The sequence below is a fragment of the Neospora caninum genome, chromosome VIIb, assembly GCF_000208865.1.
Source record: "Neospora caninum Liverpool complete genome, chromosome VIIb".
NCBI lineage: Eukaryota > Apicomplexa > Conoidasida > Eucoccidiorida > Sarcocystidae > Neospora > Neospora caninum.
Window position 1 is genome coordinate 3,666,419 of NC_018394.1, and position 26,989 is coordinate 3,693,407.

Consider the following 26,989-nt stretch of genomic DNA (forward strand, 5'->3'; position numbering starts at 1 on the left):
GCTCTCCCAAGCAGCGCAGGCTCACGGCCAACTCTCATTTGAGCAGCGGCTGCAGCTGGAGTGCCTTTAGTACCCGACTCCGAAATGAGCTGCGTCGTTCTGGCTGTAGACCAATTTCAAGTCGGAAAGAAGCATCACGAGCAACAGGGAATAAATAAATGACAGCAAGCTTCCAACTTCCAGTGCTCGAAGGGCCCAGTAGTATCTGCGAGAGTCCTCAGGATAACCTGCAAAAGACATTAAGAAGGTTGCAGAAAAACAATGGTTCTCAACTTTGTCCATGTGCACTAAACCTCCTGTGAAACAAACAAACGCGTCTAACTCACCGCATGCGTATACACGCGTGCATACATCTACATTGGTTCACATCAATCATGTATTTCCGCCCCAAATACAGGGAGAGGCAGAGGAACGCATGGCAACAAACACAGGGGACGCGAGTGGCATCGTCACCCATACCGGTCCTGTGTGTTATCCCACGAGGTCTGTGCGGTCCTCACGGACACCAGTCTTACGGAGATTGAAGCAGAAAGCGAAGCAGCCCACTGGGGGGCAAATCAAAGAGGCCAGCAACGCCAGCACCACCCAAGTAACGTTGTCGTCCGTTTTGGATTGCTGTGCAACACAACAAATCGAACGGACACTGTCACGGTCGTGCTTATGAGTGTCCCCATCTTCTCAAACAGCGGAGGACTTCAAAAAGGAGACATTCCTCCGTTACCAGCATTCCCACGTCTTCCTCTCACGGGAGTGCGTGCAGGGACGGATCTTTACTTGGACCTGCTGGTGCATCGTACAAGCCTGCCAGAGCGTTTGGGGTTCGCACGCCTCGTCATAAAAATATCACGCACAAGATGAAGGATGAGGCGTCGCCCGTAGGGGAAAAAACAATGCGCACCGAAACGGAAGATATGCAAAAGAAGTGCACCTCTCACGCGAAACCTTTGCCCTCTAAAGGGGAGACCGTTCACGTCTACAGAACGGCTCCCGTTAGTCGCTAAACATCTGCAGGCCACACCCGCAAAGTGTTGAGTCGTTCCCAACGCATGCCTAGTCTCGCGTGACTACATGCCTGTTCAGTTCCAAGACTACAGCCCCATGTGCTACACCCTGTGAGTCACAACTTTCTTGACTGCAATTCTCAGGGACGCAGAAATCATGCGAACCGCGTTTGCTGCGTGCGAAAGACTGTGTCCTACCCCTCCAACAGAGAGTGCCACGTCCTCGTCGCTGTTTGCTTGGCCATCGGCTTTGATCAAAGGCTCGTGCACCTGAGACTGCGTGCAAAAGCAAAGTTTGGCGCAGCAGGGACCGAATTCCGGCAAACCTACGAGGAGTGTTTGGAATGTTGCGGTACTCCCGTCTCTCCCCAGTGCAACTCTTTTCCCGCACTCTTACTGCAGACCTACAGAGACCAGACCCGAAAACAAGTAGGTACAAGTTCACGCGATACACCGCTTTGCACGAGAAATCGTTCTGAAGCAGGGACACAAGGTTTGAAAACGCCCCAGTGTGTCAGCAGTTGAGTCTCAGAGGAAAGTCACTCACCTTTCGTTTGGAAATTCCAGATACCTCGTGGGGCGCAGCGGGAGCACTGTCGGCAACTGTTGCCTCATCCAACAAAGGTCCGGCGGCCTGAGGGGCATCCGGGCCTCCAGCAGCCTCAACAGGCGTGGCTGAGGCGGCGCCAGCGCCGTTTTCTACGGGTGTCGACATCACGAAAAAGACCAGAGTTAAAATATGTTTGGCGCCGAAGCACAGCAGAAACGGGCCCCTTCTGCAGAAAAGTCGCACGCTGCGGACCCACAGTGTTTCTTTGTCTCTCCTCTCGACGTCCACTTCCTGACGGAACTGGGTTCCTCACGAGTGAGTTTGACAAAGCGACAAACGAAAAGAATGCGGTACGCCTTCGAAGTCCCGCGAGGATTCCCAGAAAAGGACAGCCAGCGATCAAGGGACGACCGTGTCTCAACGTCACTGGAAAACTGCCGTTTTGGTTGTTCTTCCCCCTGAGAAATACTAGACACAGTATGCCAGGTCCTCGGAAATCAATTTAAGCATAGACTGTGGACTGGGCGAACGGCACGCGCAAAAGTGGACAGCCAGGCACCACGCGAAAAGTGTCTAGAGAAAAAGCCACTTGCACTGCATGCTTCCGGAACCCGATTTGCTGGCGGCGGCTGGGGCATGGTCCGCCGCGTATTCGCGGCGCATCACGGTCTGTTCCTTTTTGGGAACCCGAATTTTGTACTAAAGGTCACGGGGCTTGACTAACTGGGAATCCACGTCTATCTCTGTGGGGCCAAGCTGGAAAATTGCAGTCTTTGGTTCAAAACTGAACTCATGGGAAAGAACACGGTCGGATGCATCTTCTTCCCCCTCCCTGACACGGACTCGCAAATTTATCCATCGCGGACAGCGCGGCGTCAGCCGTCCCAGCCGAACAGGGACGGGGGGAAGACTGAGCCTGTTTAAACGAAAGCGCATGCTCTTTAAAAACTAGCGTACGACGAGGAGCAGCTACAGACACACGACTGGCACTTTCGCGAGTGTGTTCGTTGTTGGGTACCACGGTAAGGAACGCCTGTCTCCGGGGCGACACGGTGTGGTACACTTCATGGCCAGCTCTTTAGCGAATGCTTGATAAATACACCTCAATCGACAGTGCGCTTGAAGGCACGTAATGACAGTCTAGCACTTCTGTAACCCCGAGACTGCACATTTCTCAAACGTACAGAAGCCAAACAGTATCCTGATCGCTCACGTTCATCTTTTCATCTGCTTGCTGAGCATTCGCTGAATGATTTTCCCTGCAGATGAGCGCGTTCCGAACCGTCCAAGCCAGTGGGAAGGCAGAGGCTCATAAGAAATAACTGGTACAATAACAAAGAACGAGGCGCAGCCCATCTTTAGGCGCTTCCTCTGGCCTTCCCCCCAGGAGTTCTCTCTCGCGTACCCGTCTACGTGATGTGCGCCGCCCGTCGTAGTCCCGGCAGCAAACGCAGAGCCTAACGGGCAAACCCGCATACGTCTTCCGGGTACCGGAGCAACGCTTAACACTTACATGGCGCTACGTTTTAGAGCGGCGACGCCCCTTCCGTTTAGGAGACGCGAGTGCATTTCGATGCAAGCAACCTGCTCCACAGAATTGGCACGTAGCGTCGGAGCGAAAGTGCCATAGATTCCAACGTCTGTAATCCAGTTTCCACTGGACAGTAGACCTGTAACCCTCTTTCCTATATTTCTAGGAAGAGGAGAAAAAAAGTTGAATTTCATGAAGGAATGTTTGTGCGATTAACCTTAGGGGGAAGCTAATGGAATGTGTTTCTCAATAGCAGTAAAAAATGTTAAATGCGTTTGATCCTTTACCACGTCGGTGAGCGCGGAGTCTCCTGCAGTTTTGCTTCGTGGGGAAAGGGTGCGTCGCGAAAACAAACAAACAAATCCTGCGCGTTTGCTAGCATGGAATCTAATATGCAGCTCCGTTCAGGGAAATCAAAAGAGCTTTCACTGTGTGTATTTATGAAACGTGATTAGTTCCTCTGCATCCTGCCTGGTTGCAGAATCAAATTTGATGTCGAAGTCGAGCCAAAATGCCTTGTTGGGCACAGACAACGCTTCACAACACACACCACACGTGGAGAGATCTTCGCGCGGCTTTGGCTGCAGTGTATCCCGAAAAAAGGTTGATCTGTACCTTTAACCCCGCTGAACAGAAAACTGCGAATGTGAAGTGGCATACCATATCAGAGACAGCAGTTTTCCTCCATTGTCAAAACCATCTATATCGATGAAGCGGCTAGCCCCCGACGCCTCAGAAAGCTTCCGCTGCCGACGCAGTTGTTTTCTTCTACCTTTTTACACGGGATCGAATACGCACGAACTGTCTGCCGGTTGACTTCACTTGTAACTATATCTTTAGCAATGAACTCAGTATACTGGTCTAAATATATGCCGCCGGATGACGGAAACAAGAGATGCAAGCGAAGCAGCTGGTCTAACAGGTGTGCTGCCAACTGGGAAAGCTTCTACACGTGCTTATCATGGTCTCCCAGAAGAAGCGATTGTAAAACTGGTAAAACGGAAATACGCGTTTCCCCCTCTTTTGTGAACGGAACCATCCAACCTGTTCGTTTCCGGAAAATCCACCGCACTGCACTACAAAAAACCTTCATCACGGGCTGAAGGTGTAGGCCCCGTTGTCAAATCAGGCGGCACTAGTTCGAGCATGTCAGGTAACAATTCGCTGTTTCTATTTAATGACATCCTCTCCACAGAGAATTTGCAAAGTTGCCTTCTGCGCAAAACATGCTCTGGTAGCATGTGCGGCATTGCTACGATGACCATCAGCGGTGGCTACAGGCTCGCGACCACGTACCCATGAAAGAGATGCTTTTCTACTAGTCACAGAATAAGAACAGAGCCAAATGATATCTTGTTTCGCCTCTGCAAGGCAAGCCAAACAACCAAACGTTGCTTTTCCGTCACTGCGGCGTACATTTTGCGACACTGAAGGCTCTCGTCCGCAGTGCAACTTGCTCCTGAAACTCACTTTTTCGCGTGTGAAAACGCATTTTGAGCTTAGGTGAGAGTTGCAACTTGCCAGGCACACAAAGGCCAACAAGACCAAGAAACGGGGAAAGCTAGCATCTTTTGCATCGTGCATTCTTTCATGGAGTTACACACAAATGTGCCGGAAAAAACAACACGGCAGCGCATCCGCTGTCTTTTTGTTTTCACTGCCTAGTGGCGCTCTTTTTTTATCGCTGGCACAATTGAATTCGTGCATGTACTGGAAAGACGATCGGTGGCCTCCCAGCGAATAAAACGTAACTGACAGTTTATGTGAGAGCTTTTTCCAAGTTTTGATTTGTTACTTCGTCTCTGATGCCTTTCCTAAGCGAAGATGACAGGCTTTTGAACACAAACCTTCGGGTGTCTTCACATTCCTAAAAATGTCTTCCCAATACCTGGGTACGGCACTGGAATACTACGAACGCAAACCGTCGCGATTCTGTTGACCCCTTTTGCTTTCCGAATCGAGTGGTTTCTTCTTGGAAAGCTGAAGGAATGGCGTCACCTTTTAAAAAACACAATTTTTCGACAGCTGTTGGGAGATAGCCCTCGTTTCTTTGCCCTCCAGAAGACCGCCGACATACACAGGAATTTTCCCCCCAGCCTCTGGATCTGCTTTCGTTGGAGTTCTCTCCACAAAATTCGCGGACCGAGATACTGTGAAGGGGCCTTAACATAGGTCGCCTTTTTGTTCTTGAAAATTAACAGATTGCTCGAAAATGTTTGTTTCAGTCTCTACCCTCTTCCGCTGTGATCGATCACGCCAATGCGTCACCTCACCTCGGCGACACCGATGTTACAATGGATGTCGTTTTCGAGTTCACCCGCGTTGTGATTTCGGCTGTTAGCAAACGATGCGCTAGTGCCATCCTCGAAGTTGCTCGACAGAACCCACGGTAGGTCCTTATTGCCGCAGGAGGTCACGTCATGACCTGACGAATCCGCGCGCTCATTGAGTGCATAGGAATTGAAGAAACCAGTTTTATGCGCTTTCTTCTAAGGAGATGTGATCCCGTTGCGTAGTTCTGGGACAAAAAGCACAAAGGACGATCGTGTGAACTCGAATGCCAGAATCATAACCTCTCGCGCGCAGCCAGCGCCTTCTTCAAAAATCGGAAGCGACATGCACGTTTTTCCTGCTTGCACACGTTAACATTTGACGATAATCCTGTTTGCATTCGTCCCCAACCTCTGACGTGTATCGTCTACGTATCGTGTCTCTGAAGATGGACTGCCGCGTGCACTTCTGCTGTTTCGACAGAAGGCAAACGCGTTTTATCTTTGAAAAAAGAGTGTTGGGGAGCCAGCTTTTGAGGTGACTGTCCCGCCTCGCATGTTCAGCGCCTTGACTTCTCTCGTGTCGTGTTCTCAGGTACAGTGGGCGTCTGATAGATATGGGCCAGGCGACCAATCGAGCGTACGTACACCTGAAATACTTCAGCGGGATAGTTCTCATGCCGCCGGGGCACGTTCACTCTCACCCGCGGTGTGCGTCTCCACATACTTCCCAGTCTTCGCACTCAACTAGCAGCCAACCGTCTTCGCAAAAGGCGAATGTGCAAGCCGCTGCTTCTCCAGCAGCTGAAGGAGGTTCGGCTGTGTCTTCGCAGCGGCCGCTGGACGCTGAACCTCGGCCTCCAAGTGCCTCATCGCAGACGACTCAGGCAGACGCTTCCAACGCAGCATCCACGTCTTCCCCGGCTTCTGCTTCCCCGTCTTCTTCTTCCCCGTCTTCTTCTTCCTCGTCTTCGTCGTCCTCGTCTTCGTCTTCCTCTGGAAGCTCGCACGCCGCGCCGTTTTCTTCGTGGACGCGGACAGGGACGAGGATTACTCTCAATGTAAAATCCCTGGACGACGACAAGGCCCTTGAGGTGAGTGAAGCAGTGACGTGCCCCTCCAGTTCATCGCTCCGCTGTGGCCAACTGCCTGCCGGGTTGCACACAAGGGTGTGGTCACCAAGAAAGGTAATATAAATACAGGTGGACACGCCTAGCGGCATGAATCTGCACGCGCATACGTGTGTGCCTTCACGTATAGGCACAGCATGGGCGGCTCTGCACACTGCTAAATGCGGGCCCCGCATCCACTGAATTTCAGCGCTTGATAATTCTGCTGTCCCGAGAGCAATATCGCAGACGCTCCTGGGCTTTTCTTTTGCCTTCTAGCGCTTGTCCGAAGAACGGCGAGAGGTCTTGGCAAGACCAGGGTCCTTCATGGAAGCAAGTGCCTTTCTTTTCAGGTTGGAGCTGAGGCTCTTAGCGATGGCCTGGTGATGCTCGTTATGCTCTGCCTGGTCGCCGTCGGTCTGTACATCCGGCGCTTCTACGCCGCTCGGACAGAGGCGAAGGTGCGCCAGCGCGAAGCTGAACTCCGGGAGCAACACGAAAAGACTCATCGCGAGTTGGAGCAAGTGGTCCGGTTCCTCAAACATCATTTTCCGGACTTTGAGATAGTACAGACGACTTCCCCCGAGAACACCTGTGCCCCCAGGGATCCACAGCCTCAGCCGGAACATGGGAAGACTGATTCGTCAGATTCTCTGTAGAAGTTCGTTCCCCATAGGGAGGGGGACTCAGGGAGAACAGCTGGTGAACGCACCACTTCAGCTCCGGCGGCGGAGCCAGAAGAATTGCGACGACTGTTGACAGGATTTCCAACGCAGCATTTATACTCTTATGCTTCTGGCCTCCTGCCGGGTAACTGTGCCACGGACAAAAAAGCCGCGGGCGAGTCGTCTCTGCTGCGCTGGCGGAAGCGAGCTCCGGAGGCTTCAGGCCCTGAAAACGCTCGCGGATAACCGGAAGGCCCTCTCGCGAATCGCGCACCGCTAGAATAACGTTCTACAGAAGACAGCTTTGGTGGATTCACGGGTTGCTTGGGAGGGAGAGGGGGAGCGGAGCCTCTGCATCTCTTGTTGGCCCTTTGTTTCGCGAGGGCCGCGTCACGAAAAACTCAAGTTTTCTCTAGGATACACGCAGCGGTGCCACGGAAGATTTTGCGGTGCGCGGTTGTTTTGCAGTAGTGAGCTTCAATGCACATTCTCACGGACAAGCGTTTTGCGTCCGAATCCGTCAATGTCCAAGTTGCACAGCGCTCTGGAGCGCCATGTCTCTGCGTTCTGTATCTCGATGTGCTCTGCATCTGCAGGCGTGCATCTACACGCATTCAGAATGTGTCTCACCCTGTGAGTTAAGACCGTTTCATGCACTCAAATGAATGTGTATGCATCTGCCGGTACACCGGATGCGCTCGCAGGTATAGATATGCATGTTTGGTCGATTCTACATGGACCGAGCATCTGTAAAGGGAACCCTTCGGTTGCTATGCAGTTTGTGTTCTCGTTATTTTTTTCCGGGGCTCATCCTTTAAGGGAAGCATGGATTTCTTTGCCTTTTCCCGCTGAAAGGACCTTCCACAGCCATTGGGTAATGTCAGTGGACCACAGCTTGCTGTCGCATTCACCCTCTGTTCCGTGAATATGAGGGACCGAGAAGGGCTCGGCTTTCCCCTTCCCTGTCAGGGGCCTTTTCCAGTGGGATTCTTATGAGGCATTCAGCGTGCAGATTCACTTTCCGTTTCTAGAAAACCCAATCTCTTATGTCCCTCCTCACTTCCATGTACGTGGAAGCCGGCTCCGCAGCCAAAGAACGGTACTCAAGAAGCGGTAGCCTTCTTTGTGGTCTTGCATACCTTCAAGAGGTACAGAAGGAGAGACCTTCAGTGCGTTATGGAGGTTCCGCAGATGTGCCTGAATGCAACCGTAGGTTGCACATGACTCCGTCCCCACGTTATATAACAGCTCTGGACAACATACGAGTGAAGTCGCTCGCGAAATAGCTGCGCTCCGACACAGCGAAAAACACAGAGATGTTGCTTGCATTACCGCATGGTTCAGTAACAATAGTGCATGACCAGAAAGGATGGAATGCTTGCGTCATACTTTCTTAAGAATAGACGACGGCCTTGTCTACCGCGGTTTGACGAAGTGAACGCCGGAACACAATGGTACCGGAGTGGCGGACTCTCCAGAAATACATAGAGTTTGCGACTAAGCAGGAGAGCCTTTGCTCCACTGCTTACGGACGGCCAGTACCACTGGTATTTCCTAGTCTGAGGTGTCCTCCTGCATCCACTTTCTCACTTTGCTGGGGCGGCGTGTACTAAGAAAAAGTATGTGCGGCCTTGTGTGCGGCGCTGCCTTGTGCGGAGAAACGCGTTCCTGAGACCGTGACGTCCGTCGAACGTCTCCACGGATTGAGTCAGACAAAAAACCAGCGTTTACCATCCGTCGAAGCACTCGACGGCACACTAGGGCTTCGATGCGCTGTACACGTAATTTTTGCGGAAGTGGGGCTGAGGGAAAGATTCAACTCCTCCCCCGGGTAGAGTCAAACCTTCTTCGCCCAGTCTTCAGATGCGGTGAAAGGAGAAACAAGAGAATCGGCAAGATTCTCTCCCGCAGTCTCTGTTGGACTGCACGTGGCGCTCTAGCCCACCCGACACTCCTCGGCCAACCGGCTCTCGCTGGCTGTTTGCACACCTGGAGGGTCACCGGATGTGTCTTGTCGCATTTTAGCTCCCAAGAGCAGAGAAAAGCGAATCCTCTCTACTTTTCCACTGACTGTATAAGCAGAAGAAGTTTGTAGAAGGTTCCCTGTCCGAGGCTGGATGTTTCCATCCTCGACACACGTCTTTTCATGTTTCTGAACCCCTCTCCCCCCTCCAGCTTTCCTTGCGTGCAGGCCGCGCATGTGTACGAGGAGGACTGCGCCAACCTTGCAAAATTCTGGCCAAAGAAGCTTCGAGCCTCTTCTCCCTTGATGTTCTGTGCCACATCCCTTGTCTCCAAATTATGTCCGAGCACAAAGCATGGATTCCGTCGCGGGTTTGAGGCGCTGAGCTCGGCCCCCCCTGCTGTGCTTCCTCAGTGTGTTGCTCCGCCCGATTTTCTTTGCAAGCTGCGCGCATGTACCTTGAGCACGTTTCGGTGGACGCCGTCGAGGAAGTCCTGAGCTATTCTTGTCAAACCCGGAGTGCTAGTGGTTCTCATGGCAGCAGAATCTGGGAGAATCTGGTGAGAACTCCCGTTCACATGAACACGGGGCTCCTTTTCTCAAGAACACCGCCCCCCTTTGTCTCGTACGCATTTCCTCCGCGCGGTTTCTCCTTTCCTGCTTCTTTTCTCCACTTTCCCCGCGTTTTCTACGTTTTCTTGCCGTCCTTCCTCTCCGCCCGTCCCTTCCTGCGTTCAGTCTCTCGCGTCCGGCCTGGCGCGCACCGCCAGCCATCGTTCGGGGTCGCCGGGCCCTCCCCCGGACAAAGACACATCTGGTCTTGCCCTATGGAGTGGCGTGTCACGAGGCACGACCGTTCCTGTGGCAAAACTCCAGCAGACCTAGATTAGAGCACCCTTTCATGCGAATCAGGTTACGGGGGGACGCCGCTCGGCCCAGCGTCGAATCCGAGTCTGAGCAGGCGTGAATATACCGCTGAAACGAAAAGGCTCTCGCAAGGGGGAGCTCCGAAGGAGATTCCTTTGCCAAAGGATTCCAGAACTGGTGTTCCAGCGCCGCGTGACCAGCGGTCGAACTGTTTGGAGGGGCTCTCACGTCCACGCCCAACTGAGATGGAGAGGAGGCGACGGGTGCACAAGTGGAAGACAGCCGTGCCCGGACCACTTCATCTCACCCGCAGTTCGCAAACGGACCAGTCGTTTACAGCGAACCGACTCTCACGTTTCCGCGCGAGAAAGCGAGCAGAACCCTGGAATCCTGGCGGGTGTCGGTAGGCCTCATGGCTTCCATGGATTCTCTGCCTTCTCCCTTTGCTGCTCTCTCGTGCGGTAGCGACGGACCTGCGCTCGCCGACGGTGCGCCGGCACTGGCTTCGTCCGACCCCTCCTTTCCGCCACCCTCGACTCCCATCTCGAGCAGCGCAGCTCGCGCGTGGCGCGCACACGCTCTGTTTCACGCAGTCGCTTCGTGGGAGGCCATCCTCCGACTTTTCCCGAGCCACCATGAGCGCCTGGATCTTTTGCGCAAGCAACCCAAGTCCCAGGCGTCCCTCCGCACGCTCGCCCGGTTGATGCACACTCTCCCTGCCTCCGCACACCACGCTTTGTGGCTGTCTGTCGTGGGCCTCGTGAAGACGATCAACCGGACGCCCAGACCGGCCTGCGACCTGGCGCCCGACGCGCGTCGCGGAGACGGTCTCTCGGGGCAGCCGGCGCCTCCGCGAGTTCCCGCGGGAGGCGGAGACGCCCACGAGGGAGACTGGACGGACACCTGGAAGGCCGACGGCACGAATGGTTGGGCGGCTGGGGAAGAGCTGAGGCCGCGACCTGTCAGCCGGGAGGAAGAGAACGCGAACCCAGAGGCCGTTCTTCTAAGGCGCTTCTCCGTGCTAGCCTTGTTTCTGGGGGCCTTTGTAGACCACCAAACTGCCGTCAGTCAGAGAAAGCGACGGCTGCAGCATGGGCAAAGAGGAGCGTCCGGTCTTCCCCGCTCCGCTGAAGGATGCAGGGAGGCTCCGGGGAACGACAACGAACTTGAAAGTGCTCCATCGCTTCCCGAACAAGATGACCGAGAGCGCAAGGGCGGAGCCGCCCTGTGCAGAGGCTCGGGGCCCGTCCGCCGCTCGCTCGAGTCCCGGAACGCAGAGGAACCTCCGGAGGCGAAGACAGCTGGTGGGTGTACGTACGCTCCACCTATGGGCGTATACGTGGTTGCGTCGTTTCTGAAAAACAATTGCTTCCGTCTGCGCCTGCCGCGAGTAACGTCCAAGACGCCCAAGGCTGAGAACGCATGTGACCAAACGAAGGCGGAGGCGACAACCCAAGAGAACATCGGAAGTTCCACGGAGGCCGAGAGCGTCCTCGGAGGCACTGACACCGAGTGCAGCGCCACGGGGAAAGGCCGACAGCTGTTGAGTTCGGATGCCAATGAGGTTGACGCGCAGCGAGACGACCGCGGCGCGGGGCCAGCTAGCGGGGCCGGCGGGGCGTCGCGAGGCGGCGCAACCCAGAGCAGGGCGGTGGAAGCGGCGAAAGACGCATCGACGGAGGACGTTGGCGAAGAACTGCGGCTTTTGCAGTGGCGGGTCGGGGACATCGTTGTCAAGTTGGTCGAGTTGGGATTGTTTGTCTCGGCACCAGCTGCGCAGCTCCAGGCGCAGGGCGAGGAGACACCCTCGCTTGGCAGGCAGGGGCCAAGCCCTCCTGCAGGCAGTGACGGACACGTTGCTGACGGAGCGACGCAGGACGCGGAGTCAGGGGAGATCCAGCAGCTGCCTCTTCCAGGGAGACAGTCCTTCGTGCTCTCTGCGCTGCTCCATCAGCTTCAGCTAGTTGCCGCAGCTACGACGGAGCCAGAGGTAGGGAGACTGGCGCGAGAGACGGCTCTCCTGAAGCGGTGCCGCTCGCCCGTTCGCTTCTCCCGCTGGAGATCCCGAATCGCGTTCGTTCTCGCGAGACACAGATGCATCTCCGCGTTTGCCTCCGGTAGCACAGAGCGAACACCCGTCAGCGAAACACCGCTGCGCTGCCGTGCGATACGCAGCGATCAACTGTAGCTGCGTGGCTGGCCCTGGCGCGTCAGGTGAACACGCGTTTGGTCCTTCCGTCCTTGGTCGAGATCCTGCAGAATCTCACCTCTCATGTTCCTCGGTTATGCTGCGGGTGCCAAGCGTTGGCCGGTGCCGTCCTCTCGCGGCACACACTGTCGTTCCCGGCCTCTTGTTTCCCGCCTTTCGTTTCCCAGCTCTCCAGTGTGCAGGCGCTGTTTGAACTCAGCCGACTGAGGGGACCTTTGCGCCGCGCAACGTCAGGCTTTCTGAGGATGGGGAGAAAACTTGGTGACCCGTTTGCATTCACGGCCGTTGCCGGCTTCCGTCTCTACCTTCGCGGGGCCGTCGATCTTTGGGCTTCCGGGAATCGTGTAGGCTCATTCGTGCAGGCGCGCGGTCGAATGTGTTTTTGGTCGAGTCGAGATCCGAGGATCTCAGGTGTGACGCGCGCAGAGTGGGGGGAATCCCCGTGGGCGCGACGTCCTTTGTTGTCGGCGAAAAAGGAAGGAAAACAGTTACGCCCTCGTTCTTGTGCACGCCCTTTTTTTCTCCTCAGGAACGGCGTCAGCGTCTCCGGAGCCTCGCGCGGTTTGCGCGGCGGCCCCACGTCGCTACCCCCCTCGAGCGTTCTCTCGCCGCCGCAGATCGAGCGAGTCCGCGACCGGGGCGAGCTGTCTCTTCGTCTTCTCGTCTGTGGAATTCGCGTCAGCCGTTTCAGGACGAGGAGCCCGGCGACGCCCGAGGACGGAGAGAAGCGCAGCGAGACGTTGTGCTCGAGAAAGTGCTCCTTCTTGTTCTTCTTCTCCTTCAGCCTCCCTTTCCCCTGCTGCAAGAAGAAGGGACGACAAGGCTCGTCGCCGCCTGGTGGGGGCGTCATCAGGCGCTCCGCCAGCTGTTCTTCAATGTAAGAACGTTCACACGTTTCCGGCGTGCAGGGTGCGGGAAAGCAGGGGGAGTGTCGCTTGTGTTCGCGCTCGGAGCGTCGCGAGACTGACGCGACGCGGCCAGATCGTGGAGCCTCTCGCAGGTGCGAGTGGGGATGAAGCCCTCGCGATTGGAGATGGTGAATTCCAGCTTGCAGTATTTGCACTCGGGAGGTCACCGATCTCTACGGTTCAGCGAAGGCGGACACTCTCTCCGTCAGGGGCTCGGCCGCGCGTGTACCTGAAAGAGATGCCTCTGGCGAGATGCCTCGACCCTGTGTTAAGAAGGAAGAAAGGGACAAGGACGGCTACGAGGAGCTAACTTCGATGCGCTCTTTTCTGTGTACTCAGAACCTCTTAGGAGTGTTGGAGGACGAGGCCGTGCCTCTCTGGCAACTGGAGACGCTGGGGAAATTCTTCTTTCTCGCTGTGAGAGTAAGGGATCTCACCAGCTCTACGTCAATCTCTACCTGGCTGTTTCCCCTCTCAAGGCAGCTACTAATCTTCGCCTTGGTACAACGATTGCTCCGCCAACGTGCTAATTAGATATGAGCTTTTTTCAGAGAGTTACTATTTTTATAAACACTATCTCGGCCTACATTCTGATGCGCGCGCACTCAAGGAGAGACTTTGTTGCTGAACGCCTTGACCCACATCGGGGCAATGAAGCGAACCCATCAGATAAGGGCTGAAGCTACACTTTCTGTTACACAGTAAAAAATGGGAGTCCTCGGTTTACACGCTGAAGTGGTGTCTTCGCAAGGCGCCCTTTTCCGGTGCTCTCTGACTCCCTGTCGAAGAAAGCGTGTGACCCGCGTGCAACCTACGACTGACTCTTTGCTGGCACTTCCACGCTTGTGCATGTAACTGGAAAGGACTCGCCCTAAACGGAGGAGTCAGGCAGTAACACACCCAAGAAGGGATTTGATCATTTGTCCACATTGAAGGTGCGCCTTGAGCGGTGTTGGAAGCTTCGTAGCCCAGAACAAGCTGCGCGTGGCGACGCCGTGACTCCGCACCCGGTTTTTGGTTGGAGACCGAAAGTTCTGTTTGTTCTGTATGGACATGGCATGCTTTTTTCCACATCGGAGAACGCTTTTTGCGTGTCGCTCTCTCGGCCCTGCGCTCAGCTCTCTCTCGCATCTCCGTCCCCCCTGACTCTCGAACTTCAGCAGCTTCTTCGAGCCTGCGCTTCTTCGCCCCTGCCGCTCGCGCACCGCTGCCGGGTCTTCCTCGTTCCGTTCTTCCAACAGCCTGAGTTGTCGCCTCACCTCGCGTCGCCTCAGGATCCTGCAGGCTGTCGGGTGACAGCGAACGTCGTCAGTCTCGCCGATGCCTTTCTGTGGCGATCCCTGAAGGTGAGAAGAGCCGAGCGGGGGGCGAAGCAACAGACGCGCAGAGCATCGCGCGTCTGTTGCTTTTCCCGGCGGGGCAGTGTCGCTGAGAACTCGCGCACACGCCTCTACGCAACGAAACTCTTCTGTCTTGCTGTTGCTAATCTGAGGTAGCCCCCGTGCGGGCTTCATCGCGAGACCGACGCAGCTGGCCTCCAGGACATGCCCAGTCTCCTGAAGCAAGTGTGGCCGGGAGCGAGTGGCCTTGGCGCGTCTCGCGTGTCGGAAGCATCTGTGCCTTTAAAGCAACCGCGAGGCAACAAGAGAGACCCCGCATCAGAGCCTCGCTGTAGGGTTCAGGCTCTGCGCAATTGTCGCGTTCTTTCCTCGTCCGTCTCTTTTCTCCGACGCAGAGTCCAAACTGGCAAGTACGCTTCAACGCCGTCTGCCTGTGGCAAGTCCTTTCCTCCTCGCACCTGGCGCTGCAGGAGCAACATCCTGAATAGTAAGGCTGGCTGCAACTTTCGCTTTCGTCAGACTGGAACGCCGGAGAAAGGAAGAAGCAAGCGGGCGTCGCCTCGCGATGCTTCAGATCGACACAGCGGCACAACGGGCACAAACCGTAATCCCTAAAAGTCTAGCTTCAGTTGTTTTCTGATTGGTATTGCATGCCCTGAGTACGTAAGCAAAAGGAAAGGTTAACCGCTGTTTAAACACAACAGTTGCGCCGGAGCTGCAGATGAATGCTTTAAATCTGGAGTTTATCTCCGATGACACTGCATATAACATGCAATATTATAAACTGCAATGCACAGAATCGTTTTAATGTCACACCCGATACCCAGTATCCTCCAAGTACCTTTTCTCTCGGGATGGAGGACTGACGGCGGGCGGGAGGTGCCAGGCTTCGCGAGAGTCGCCGCCCCTACCGTGTCTACGCGTCCTCTCTCCTGGGGAGCTCAGGACGCGTGACTTTCCCGCAGGACTCGGTCCTCACTGTGTGCACAGACACTGGAGAGGCGTGCGTCGTCGCTCGTGCGCGCGCGTGGCTATTCTTCGCATCGTTTCTGCTCGAGTTCCGCGTGGCAATGCTTTCCGTTCGCTCCCCGCCACTTTCCGCTTGAACTCGCTCCTCTCTGCGCGTCTTCGTTTTTTCAGCTTCATTGCCACTCTCAAGCAGACGCTCGAAGACCCGTGCCCGTCGGTTCGCCTCGCGTCTGCAGCCTTCGTGTCTTCGCTTCTTCGCCGCTGCTGCACTTCCGCCGTGCTGCCTCCCTCCTCGCAGATGCGAACCCACAGCATCTCTGAGGCTCGAGCCCCGCAGGAAGGCAGCGGTGTCTGGCTGCTGTCTCCTGCAGTCTTTTCTGCGCTCCTCGACTGTCTCCTTTCTGCAGCCGCCGACACATCTGCGCCTCTCGTTCGGGCCCAGGCAGTCCTGGCCGTCCACAGCGCCGCGCAGCCTTTCTCGCCAGCTCTGGAGCGACTCCAGAGCCCGCCCGGAGGTCCGCGGCGAGGGCTCGAGGCGGCCACAGCGGCTGGCCACGCCGCTGCGCGCGACGCGATCCGCGATCTCGCGCCGCGACTGAGATCGCTGCTCCACGACGCCTCGCCCTGCGTGCGACTCGCGGCTGCGATGCTCGTCGGCCCCTACACGGACGGCGCCCCCGGCGGGCAGAGACAATCGTGTGAGGGCCGGGACGGGGAGAGCGAAGCCGCGAGCCGCGGACAGGATCTGTGGCAGCTGGGAGGCCGGGGGACGGAAGGGAGAGAGGGGCGGCTGACAGGAACGCGCGTGCAAGACCAAGTGTGGGGTCGATGCACGCGCGATTTCCTCGTCGGTTTGCTGTCCGCACAGCACGCCGAACGCGTCATGGCGGTGGCCTCGCTGGCCAGGCGGCGCGCTGCGGAGCGGCGAGACGTGCGTTCGAGAGCTTCGCCTGGAGGACGCTTCGAGGCTACCGCGCGCCGCTCCGCAGAAACGGGCGCCTCTGTCAAGGGCCCAGGCGACTCGGACCTGGCCCCGTCGGCCGTGCGCTGCGCAGGCTCTGGGGGAGGCGGAGACACGCGCGGTAGGCTGGGCAAGAGAGACGCACGCAGCTGGCGAAAACACAGGTCGGCGGCGGCCTTCGCAGCCGCCACTGTGGGGACGACAGGAGAAGATGGGGCAGAAAATGCTCTCAGTCAGGCGCTGTGGAGGGCGCGCGAAGAGCGACGGTGTCTTGACTCGGTCGCCGCCGTCGCGAACGCTGCGGAGCTGCATACGGCCGGTCCCATGGTGGTGTCTCGACACCTGGCGAGACAGCTGCTTCTCCAGCTTTTTGAGGCGCCTCTCCACGAACAAGTGAGGAAGCGAAGAAGGGACGGTCGACTGTTCTCAGCGCCGTTCAGTTTCCGCCGTCACCCCGCGGAGCGGTTTTTTTTTGCCGCGCTGTGTGTTTGTCTCGGGTCGTGCCTGTTTGTCTCCTTCACCCAGGTGCCGAAACATCACCAGATGGCCTGCGCAGCATTTTTCTGTCTCTCTCGAAGCGCAAACCCCCCAAGACCGGGCGTCTGCGTAATGTCCTCTCTAGGACCGAGTTGGAACGCGTCGCGTCTTCCGCATGCAGGTGCTCTCTCGCTTCGCCCAGTTTGCAGCCCCGTCGCTTCTGACCGGAAACCACTGAAATCCTCTTTCGGGCGAGGCTGATGTAAATCTCGCCGTGCCCGGTGCATGCGGTCATCTCGTGCCTTTGCGCTACTCGTGTGTGTGTGTGGGGGGGGGGGTGCGTCCTCAGGCTTTCCAGATAAAGCGACTCTGTCAAACGCACGCCCCTCTGCTGTATGCCTTGGCGGCTCACGTGGGCGCGTGCGCGTGCGAGCCGGCTGCGCCTTGGCCTTCCCCCGGTTCTCCCCCCTCGCGGCCGATGCTCGATTCCAGCAGCGAGGAAACGAGAAGTTGCACCAGCGAGAACTGCCGAGGCCGCGTCAGCTACGTCGACAGATGCAGGCTGGGCGTGGCCCTCTTCACGCAGGTGCGCGCGGAGATTGTCGCCTACGAAGCAGCGAAAAACAGGACGGGGCTGCGCCTCGGGCGGGAGCGCCAGGCTGGCGAGACGGCGAACGCGGCGGAAAGAAGCCCAGACACAGAAGAAACGAAGAAAGCCTCGTGGTATCGAGGATCGCTGCTCGTCGAATGGCAGGCTCAGCTCACTATGAGTGCACAGCTCTTGCGGCCTCACTGCTTACGCAGGGACGAGCAGCTCTTAGAAGAACAGCCGCTGCTTCGTCGATTCCTCATCAATAGTATACAGGTAGGAACCGCGTGAATCCGTGGAGGCTCCGGCACGTTGAGGCCCTCTCCCTTTCGAGCTGAGGTCGCGAGGAGCATTCGGCTGCGGGCTCCTCGCAGAGTCGGTCCCTGTGGCGTTCCAATTGCGGGGCTTTCGAGAGCAGTCGCGCCACGCTGGTCGAGCCGTCAAGTGGCGGCGGTGTTTCTTTCCGCTTTTGGGCTCTGTCTTTTTCTCATTTCCCTTTCTGCGCCTGTCGTCGACTGCACATGCGTCCAGCGAACTGACATTCGCGAATCCCCAGATTCTTTCGTGATGTGCTTAAGACCAAGTAAATGTGTGCAGCCCGACAAGCTCAGATCCTTCTGAAAAGGGACACAAACGCTCGCTTTCCTCTCTCTTTCCTCCGTCTCTCTCTCAGGAAGGCGACCTTCTGGCGTGCCTGCAAAACACCGCCGGTGGAGCGGTGCTTCAGTACAGCTTCTGGAACTTTTTTGTCTCCCTTCCCACCTGCGTCACGTTCTCCACGCCGTCGAGCAGTGACGCAAACGCGCCTGCGCAGGCCCCGCCCGTGGAACAATCGTGCGGAAGCAACCTTTTCTCTTCGCTTCTCTCCGACGCTGACGGCGTTTGGCCTTCCTTCCTCGGGTCGGACCTCGAGCCCGGCGCAGTCTCTGCTGAGAGCTCCGCAGTCCGCGCGTCTGCCACAACCCCCCACGCGTACTCCCGCGTCCTCAAGTTGTTCGTCCAACACGTTTCTCTTTTTCTGGATGGTCGGCGCTGCGCGGCCGTCCAGGCACTCCACGCGTACACGGCGGCGCACACCTGTCACGCGGTCCTTACAGCTGCAGATGCAGATCCTGGATCCACAGCACACGGGATTGAAGGCGTCGATCGGAAGCTCGGCGTCCCTGCGAGTCCACCGAAAAGGACCGGGGGGGCCGAGTCGTCGCCCGACACTGGCGGCGGAGCTCTGGAGGACGGAGACGGCCGCGGGCGAGCTGGTGCGCGCTGCAATGGGAGCAAAACGCGCCGAGCCACGGGCACGGGAGAACAGACAGAAACGCATCCAGAGGCTGCAGAAGGGACAGGACTCTCGGCAACGAGGGGAACCCGCCGGTCGAGCCCTGCGCTTCGCGAGCAGACACAGGCGGAAAGCGCGGCCAAGCAGACAGAGAGAGAGACAGAGGACAGCGGCAGCGAGGAGGGAAAGCGGCGGTGTCTCCGCCCAAGAGCCGGAAAAGGTGAGGGCAGAGGGAATCGAAGCGCCTTGCGGACTGAGAGCATGAGCGAAAGTGAAGACCCAGCAATCCCTGCGCGTCCCCGAGGCAGACGGTATCGAGGCGAGAGAGAACCTCACATGTCCAGAATCGAAGACGGCGCAGAGGGAGCGACGTTCAAGCGTCGATCGTCCACGCTGCCTAGAGGCAACGCGCGTGAAGCAAGTGATGGGGGAAAAAGCGAGTTTGTTTCCTTGGTCGCGAATCGTGCATCCTCTCGCCACGGGAGTTCCGGTGCTCAGCAACCCCCGGACGAATGGCCGACGTGTGGAGGCTCGGATTCGCCTGTGCCGACTTGGCTGCAGTCCCGGTCGGAAGCCGAAGTCGACTCGGCTCTCTTCCTTGATGTTTTCCTGCCTTTTCTTCTTCGGCAGCCTCGTCTCAGGCGGTGGTTTGCCGCGCAACTCGGCCGCCGCCTTCTGCCTCTGGTCGCAGCTCTCGAGCAGCAAAGACAGCTGCTGGAGTCAGAGGAACGCGCGGACCGGGCGGGCTTGGAAGGGGACAGTGCGGAGGACCACCTGGAGGGACGTGGGAACCCGCGCGACAAGAAGGCTCGGCGGCTCGCTGTGGAGACTGAAGACTGCGGATGGCACGTCGCGCGTCCAAGACATCGCGACGCCGCGAGGCCGGTCTCGCCAGGAAGGAGTCCAGGGAACATCTGCGATCGAGAGGGGAGACAAGACGGGGACGGGGAGGCAGTGAGGACGCTTACAAGACGCCAGAGAGTCCTGGCGCAGAAAGCCACCCGGGACCACAGGTCCGGTGAATCCGGGGAAGAGGAGGCGGAAAAGCCATGCACAGATTCGGCAAGCGGGCAGTTCGTGAGGAAGAGCCGAGGGACGCGGAGAGGAGAAGCAGATCCGGAGAGTGGCCAGGACACAGAGGCATCCGAGGTCTCCGAAGACGAGGACGAGACGAGCGAGGACGATCCTAGAGATGAAGACTTTCAGCTTGGGTGCGCGAGAAGGTCGCGACGAGGGAAACGGCCTCGACGGGGGCACGACCGCTGGAACGCGAAGAAACTGAGGAGCGATCCGGTTTCAGAAGCACAGAGACATTCCTCGACTCTTGAACTCGCGTTCGAAAAGCACCAAGAACTTCTCTGCGTCGCGCTGAGGCAAACGCCTGTTCCAAGCTGTCTCGCATTGTCACAGCGCGGGGTTCCTGCTCACGTCGCTTCTTCAGTTTTGCCTGTATCGGGTTCACTTCCCCCGTCGCCTGGCGCCTCTATTCGTCCAGATCAGCCCTCTTTTCTGTCTCTTCCGTCGTTCGTCGCGGCACTGGAAATTGCCGCCTTGTTGCGGCATATGCCACGAGGACGTGAAATCCTCATTGGCCTCGACGAGCCGCCCAACTCTGCAAGGGATGCCTCGAGTGCCGCAAACGCAGCCGATAGCTCTCCACATTCCAAGGAATCTGCCGGGAAAACAACGCTCCAGGAGCGCTTCGACCTTTTGCCTCTTCGCGATGTTTTTCTGCATGCAAGCGTGGCCTTCCTGCGAGCTCTGCGGCGGCTTCTGAGCCGCCCCGCGTTCCAGGCTCCTGGATCGTCGAGTGCCGTTTTCTCTCTTCTCCGGGCGGGGCCTGAGCACCTGGAGCGCCCAGACGACCCCGCGACCGCAGGTGAAGGCCGGCGTGGGGCTGCGTGCTCAGACCCTCCGATGCCGCTCGAGATCTTTATGGTGGCTGCCCACCAGCCGCGCCCAGTGTCCAGGCGCGGAGAACAGCCTCTGCTCCGAGCCTTACTCGCACAGTTTCCGCGGGAGCGCCTTACCCTCCAGCGGTTCCTCTTCAAGCGCGCTCTCGATGTCTTCTGCAGTCTAGGTCAACTGGTGGCGGCGTACCCGCGTCGACACGTCCCCGCTCCAACGGTGAGTTTCTGCCTCGCAGGGCCAATCAAGCCTTTTGCCAGCGAAACTGCACGCGCCCACGTGTTTTCCTGCGTTGTCGGTCTGGCTCGAAACGCGGAGACCGGCTCCAGGCTCTCCGCAGGTGGATTTGAAGGTGTTCATGGATTCGTCGAGGTATGCGTTAACACGCAGAGCGATATGGACGGTGGGAACGCACGGGAAAGAAAGCGGGAAAGACAAACATGCACGTCGCTGTTTGGTTTCCAAGCCTGTGGTGAATTGCCTCAGAGATTACTGAATCCCGCTCTAGTCGAGCTCAGCGGTTTGCTGGAGCCTCTCGCCAACGTCGAACCTCTTGCCGGTCAAGGCCCTCAGCAGGCAAGCGCGCTGTCGCTCTCTGTCGCCTCTGGCGTGGTCCTAGAAGCGGGCGCGGAGTTGCTCCCGACCCCCAGAGAAGAGCCACAGAGCGCTGACGCGACCGCGACACAAGCGGCAGCATGTCGACGTGGGCACCGGCGCAGGCTTCGGGCCGGCGGCATTACCGGCGCGGTCGACGGGGCCGGCAGGCTGGACTCGCCGCAGGTGCGGCTCAAGACGATGGGCGACACGACAGTGGAACTCAAGCGGTGGAGGCGTAACATCCATATCATCCTCGAAATATACGGGTGAGCTCTCGAGGCGAGGTCCCAAAATTGAATTCGTCGCAAGGCGCCCTCCTAACGGATGTGCTGGAAACGAGTTGAAGCATCTCCAGTATAGGCACCGGAGGCAGGGATTTTGGTAACGAGCGAACGCAGGCGCAGGAACCTCGGGGGGCGAGCCGCGCCTTGAAAACGTTAAAACCTGTGTGGTCCAGACACTGCTTCGTTTGCTCAGCGGCAGAGAGCGCCGGCGCGAACAACCCTGTCGAGCTCGTCTCTGCTCCTGCGTGCCCGAGTGTACCGACAGATGATTCGGACGGACTCGAGCTAGCACACGGAGCAAAGACTGTAAATCACGGGACAGAGTGGGAATCGATCCCGTCGTTTTCGATGAGAAACACAGCGCACGAGACTCGTTTCGTGACCGAGGGTCGGCTGTCTCCTCCCTGTGTTTTTGTGGACCAGAGTTGTGTGCGAGCACCTCGCCTTCTTCTTCTCCGTCCCCGTGAGCTGGGAACGACACAAAGCATATAAGAGTTCCGCAGGGAAAGCTCTGTTTGCACGCATGCTGGCGCGGCTGCCTGCCCTCTTGGAGGCGATGTTTACTTGGGTCGATTTCTTTCGAGGTGAGTGGCGTGCGCTGAGTTGCCCAGGCCGTTTGGGACGGTTTCTCGAAAAATGGGGAGGCGTATAGTCTCGCTTCCCGACGGGAGCGGCGCGTATAGAGACCGATGTGCAGCAATGCCGTCTGGCCTTCGACGCAGTTGGTGGCACAGGCTTTGTTTCCGACCCATGCCGTTCACATGTACCTTCTGTACGAAGAGTCTGCACGATGTGTGTGCTTGCTGTGGGTTGTACTCATTTGTACTCAGCGACGTCGGATTGCGTGGCTGTCTTCGAACACGCCATCGCCGCACTGCAGGTGGCGACGGATGCTCGGGGGAAAGACAAGCCCGCGCAAACGTGCGTAAAACGAGACGGAAAACCGAGTGGGCCCCGCGGCGGGAGCGCCAAGGACGAAGCGGCCGGTCTGGCTCGTCTGTCGTGGAATAGTGGCGCCTGCGTTGGACATGCAGTCTGCGATTTTTGGCAAGACGCCGTGTTGCAGGGTGAACTCAACAGAGGAGTCAAAGCCTGCAAAGGAAAGGTCGACGAAGGGCGGACAGACCAGTCAGCGAAAGGGATACAGGAACTCAACTTGGCTCTCTGCAAGGATAGTTCTCCGCAAGGAGAGAAAGAGAACACGTGCCCAGAGGAGACACAGGAACTGCACGTCTCGCAGGAGCACTTCCAGCTCCGGTCCATGCAAGAAGAACTGGATCTCGACACCCGAAACAATCGCAACAAACCCGTGACGGGCTTGACCGCTCCAGCGAATCGAACCCAAGAACAAGGTGCTCGAAATGAGGCAGCTGAGACGGACGTGGGCGTCATGGAAGAGAACGCTGTGGGGGTGCTGCGAGTGCTGCTAGCTCGCGGCGTGTCGGGAAAAATCGAGGCGACAAAGGTGAGAGACTGTACCAGCACTTCGAACGGTGTCAACGGGGCTCTCGGGATAGCATTCGGTAGAGATGCGTTGCGTGTGTGACGGACTGGTCGCGTGACGCTTCCTGCCTGCCGCAGTCGCCTGCATCGACTCGAAACGCTAGTGTTTCAAAAGTAACAGTAGACGAGCTGACTCACTGCCGTCTGACCAAGGCTGGTAAACATCGCTCGCCGTGTCAGGTCGCGTGGGTCGCATTGGGATTGAGGTAAGTTTTTGTAGCTGTCGGAAGTCCTTGGGTAAAAGCTCTGGTGGACGTTAGATGTGGGTGCGATGCACGGGCGTGATATCTCAGGATCTCTGCAGTGCGATCTCCTAGTCTGGAAAGAAGCAAATCCTTCACTGGCAAATACGCAGTTGTGTGCATCTGGATTCGATGAGCGGGAAGATAGCTCCACGAGAGGGAAACCGAGTTTCTGTCTCTCTTACAAGTGACGCAGTCAAGCGAGGGCGTCAAAACCTTGCGATGGGCACTGGTCCAAAAGAAAAGCGACGTGCATAACGAGGACGAAGAAACAGTTTGAGTTCAATGATTCATCTGTTGTAGAATGAGGTCGGTGTAAATTTCAAGTGCTAGGAAATCGGTGGGAGCGTGGTCGCGAGCTTCTTTGTGGCACAATAATTTCTCGGGTGCGAACATTTGAACGGTAATCCATATATTACGCCTAGAACGCAACTGATGTGTAATAACCTTAATGTAGTAGGACATTGAAATCCAACACTTTTGGTTGTCTTAAGCAGTTCAGTGGGGTGGTGGTGTACAGCAATCATAAAGAACTTTGTTGTCCGTATCTCCCAACTGAAGGGAGTTCGGAAGTCGTTTTCCCAAGAACTAACGCGAGCTTCTATTTCCTAGTACCATTAGGTTCTGTTTTAGCTACTCAAAGTATCTGTTCGGAATTCGGTAGTGGTCCAGGTTGGACAACGTACCCTCCACCGGATCCAAGTTCTATAGTGTTAGCAAAACATAAATCTAGTAATGCTTGCCAAGTTCCTTGTATCTAGTTGGTTCACGGAGTGGTGATACAATGACATCCTGTAGGAAGCGGAAAGTGATTCACGTCCGTACGGCATGGCTGTTGATGGAGATGAAGCCTCATGTTGTTTGTTCGTTTACAGCATGAGATGATGGCTTTTTTCGGTACTCCAAAGTTCCAGCTGTTTGTCCCTGCTCACCGCACAATTGCACTGCGTTTCTTCGAAGTCAGAAACAGCACAGGTCTTCTGTAAGCGAGTCTCACATGCTCACAGATTCGGCCCCAGGTCATGCCGCAGTTCGCTGGCACCATTTGGGACTGCGTTGTCCTGTCTCTGTAACTGTGTCTCAGCGTACTTCCCTAGTATGGCGTTTCCTGAGAACCTTCCCTGGCAATGACTCACTCCGGTCCCTACTACGTGAGGTTGATGATGAAGGACTGCAAGATGCTGCAACGGACGGAGCGAGCCAGCCATTTGTAGGCTAGAAATTTCCCGTGATCGCTCAAGAAAATATCGGCAAACAAATCAGTGGTTCGACGTGACGTCTGTTCGGCAGAGAGGATTGATCGGCATCGCCTTGTGTAGAGATGCTGAGTGGCAAGGCAGTCTTCAGATCGTAAAGTGGGATGTCCCATGGCGTAGCTCCCAGGAAACGTTGCAGCTGGCGCGGCGAGACAGCGCCTTACTGTCCTCGTAGTTCAAGCAAGTAACAACCTTTTCGAGATCTTTTTTCGCCGCGCCCATGGCTTGAGTGGTTCTTAACAGGACATTGCCCGGCAGAACCATCCTTAGAATGCTGCTGCACTACACTTGGTGCTCAGCATGTTGATCCAAAGCTGTAAATGGCAGTAACGCTGGTGTGTGGTGTCCGCGCCGATCCACAAGCGAAACAACGCTTTGGCTCCTTGTCGCACAGTATGTTCATTATTGGCGACTACACATCTAAACATGCGTATGGAATATGCCAACATAGATGTAATGAAATACAGCCATCGAAACCTACGCTTGCCGCTACAGGATGCTTCTACATAAAATTTTAGATGTAGCATGATCACTCACCCATGCCAGTGCAAGGAGGGTCCACCTTAAAGGACGGGTGCAAATGATGCGATATAAGGCAGATTCCTCTCCGGCCCTGCCGTGGTGGGGCCAAGCCGGCGTTTGAAGGAAAGCCGTAAAGCACGCGTAAGCAACCGCCGTTAGAAAAACTGATGTCCCAGATCATGGAGCAGAAACCGTTTACCCCGCTGTTTTATTCTTCTCGGTCAAGTGAATGCGAGTGTAAGCCAATGACGATTCGCATTGTTCACCGTTCAAAAAATGTTGAACATTTCCCTTGTAGGTTGCTCTGAAGTGTGATCGACGTCAGTGCAAGATTTCCTCCACTATCGTGCGAACCCTTCCTGATGATCGGCCCCTAAATGGGGCAACTGGAACGGTAATATAGATGATGAAATTCTCTCGGTATATACCAGCGAAGAAGTTATACGATAGGCTACATTGCTGGCAGCCTCGTTCGGTGATGCCGTGCCTTATTCTCACCCGAACAGGCCAGTCGTGACGCAGTACCACCAGCACAGTGGCTGACCACTTAGGGCATAGGAGCAAAAATGAGATTAACAATAGCAGAGACATTCTCTTCCAACACAACTTGAGCTTCACGTGGAAGTTCACGGACTGTAGCGGCGGAGGTGTTCCTCTGGGATTGCGAGTAATCGTGCTTGAGGTGATATTGCAGTACGAGTCCAAATATAGTTCTTGTTACATTGGTAGCACTGTGAATAAAACAAACAGCCCCAGGCGCAGCCGACAGCTTGCAAACAGAATCAGTGAAACGGGTATATTGTTATAACACAGCAGTGACCGCTGAAACCAGGTGAGCTGACTGTACGATCAAGGGGACACACCGCGAAGAGCTCGTGAAGGGAATTCAGGCACCCCCGGATCGCGCCAGAACTGATCCACAAGTTTGCTGATCTCCTGACTACAACCGAAAACTGCACCTTCGAGGCGTTCGAGAAGCTGTGCAGTGCGCTCCTCCTCGTCTTGGAAATCGCTAGCCTCGGCCGATGGCTGGTCGGTGGCCTTCTCTCCCGTGTTGTTCCCGAAAAGCCCCAACATCAACCGTGCAAGTTTCATGAAATAAAAATCCTTCTTGGAACCCTTCGAATCCTTTTGCTTTTTAGTCGTCGTTCCCGAGGATGTTGTAGTAGATGTAGCGGTTGTCGTAGATGTGGCGGTAGTAGTTGTAGTTGTGGTCGTGCTAGTTGTAGATGTGGCGGTAGTAGTTGTAGTTGTGGTCGTGCTAGTTGTAGATGTGGCGGTAGTAGTTGTAGTTGTGGTCGTGCTAGTTGTAGATGTGGCTGTAGTAGTTGTAGTTGTGGTCGTGCTAGTTGTAGATGTGGCGGGAGTAGTTGTAGTTGTGGCCGTGCTAGTTGTAGTTGTGGTTGTCAGTACGATTTCTTCAGGGATATCGGGAAACTCTGGCTTGGCCGGGAATCCGGGGAAATATGTGTGCTCTGAGACGGGCTTGGACCGTCGCAACCAGTAGTCAGCTGACACTCCACTCTCTTCGACAGGTTTCTCTGAAATGCGACTCAAATGCTTTTTGCGTTGTTTCTATCGGTGTTCAAGACTGTTACCTGTCTGCTCTCCAACCGCGCCTTGAAGTGCGTCCACGTCCGTGATCAGGTTGTCCAACGCGGTGACACAGTCCGTGCTTTGGGCTAGTGCAGGAGAAACCGAACAAGCAACCGTAAGGCAGACAAGCCAAATGGCCTGCTGAGTTAGAGCACGCGCCATCATGATTGTGAACGAACGAATGACTCCCTACGAGTCTCTTTTTTGAACAGGGTTGTGACACGAAGCAAGACTGGGATCAGCTGGATGGTGCGCGGATGTTGCGGGAACGTGATGATCGACGGCCTCCTTTAAGCAAGTCTGATCCTGTCGCGGAAACTGTCAAGGGAACTGCTGCGACTCTCGATGCAAGAAAGTGAAAATGACATTCCAGATACACTGAATTCCTGTAGCACT

At 56.3% G+C, this 26,989-nt stretch overlaps 3 protein-coding genes across 3 annotated transcripts; 1 reads left to right on the forward strand and 2 right to left on the reverse strand.

The window, feature by feature from the left end:
• Nucleotides 1–66: 66 nt before the first annotated feature.
• Nucleotides 67–1,716, reverse strand: NCLIV_028550 (conserved hypothetical protein; the record flags this gene model as incomplete). The annotated part of the gene is made up of 4 exons (XM_003883049.1): nt 67–227; nt 516–615; nt 1,200–1,277; nt 1,549–1,716. The coding sequence occupies 4 exons, from the start codon at nt 1,714–1,716 to the stop codon at nt 67–69; spliced, it is 507 nt and encodes a 168-aa protein (XP_003883098.1).
• Nucleotides 1,717–5,376: 3,660 nt separating this feature from the next.
• Nucleotides 5,377–24,205, forward strand: NCLIV_028560 (conserved hypothetical protein; the record flags this gene model as incomplete). Its single annotated transcript, XM_003883050.1, has 15 exons — nt 5,377–5,471; nt 5,948–6,446; nt 6,815–6,922; nt 7,723–7,763; nt 10,422–11,946; nt 12,695–13,042; nt 13,413–13,496; nt 14,192–14,419; nt 14,809–14,900; nt 15,554–16,736; nt 17,170–17,685; nt 18,083–21,456; nt 21,898–22,058; nt 22,305–22,939; nt 24,095–24,205. 15 exons carry the CDS (start codon nt 5,377–5,379, stop codon nt 24,203–24,205), a joined length of 9,000 nt encoding a protein of 2,999 aa, XP_003883099.1.
• A 1,641-nt stretch (nt 24,206–25,846) lies between these two features.
• Nucleotides 25,847–26,758, reverse strand: NCLIV_028570 (conserved hypothetical protein; the record flags this gene model as incomplete). Its single annotated transcript, XM_003883051.1, has 2 exons — nt 25,847–26,538; nt 26,596–26,758. 2 exons carry the CDS (start codon nt 26,756–26,758, stop codon nt 25,847–25,849), a joined length of 855 nt encoding a protein of 284 aa, XP_003883100.1.
• Between the last annotated feature and the right edge of the window lie 231 nt (nt 26,759–26,989).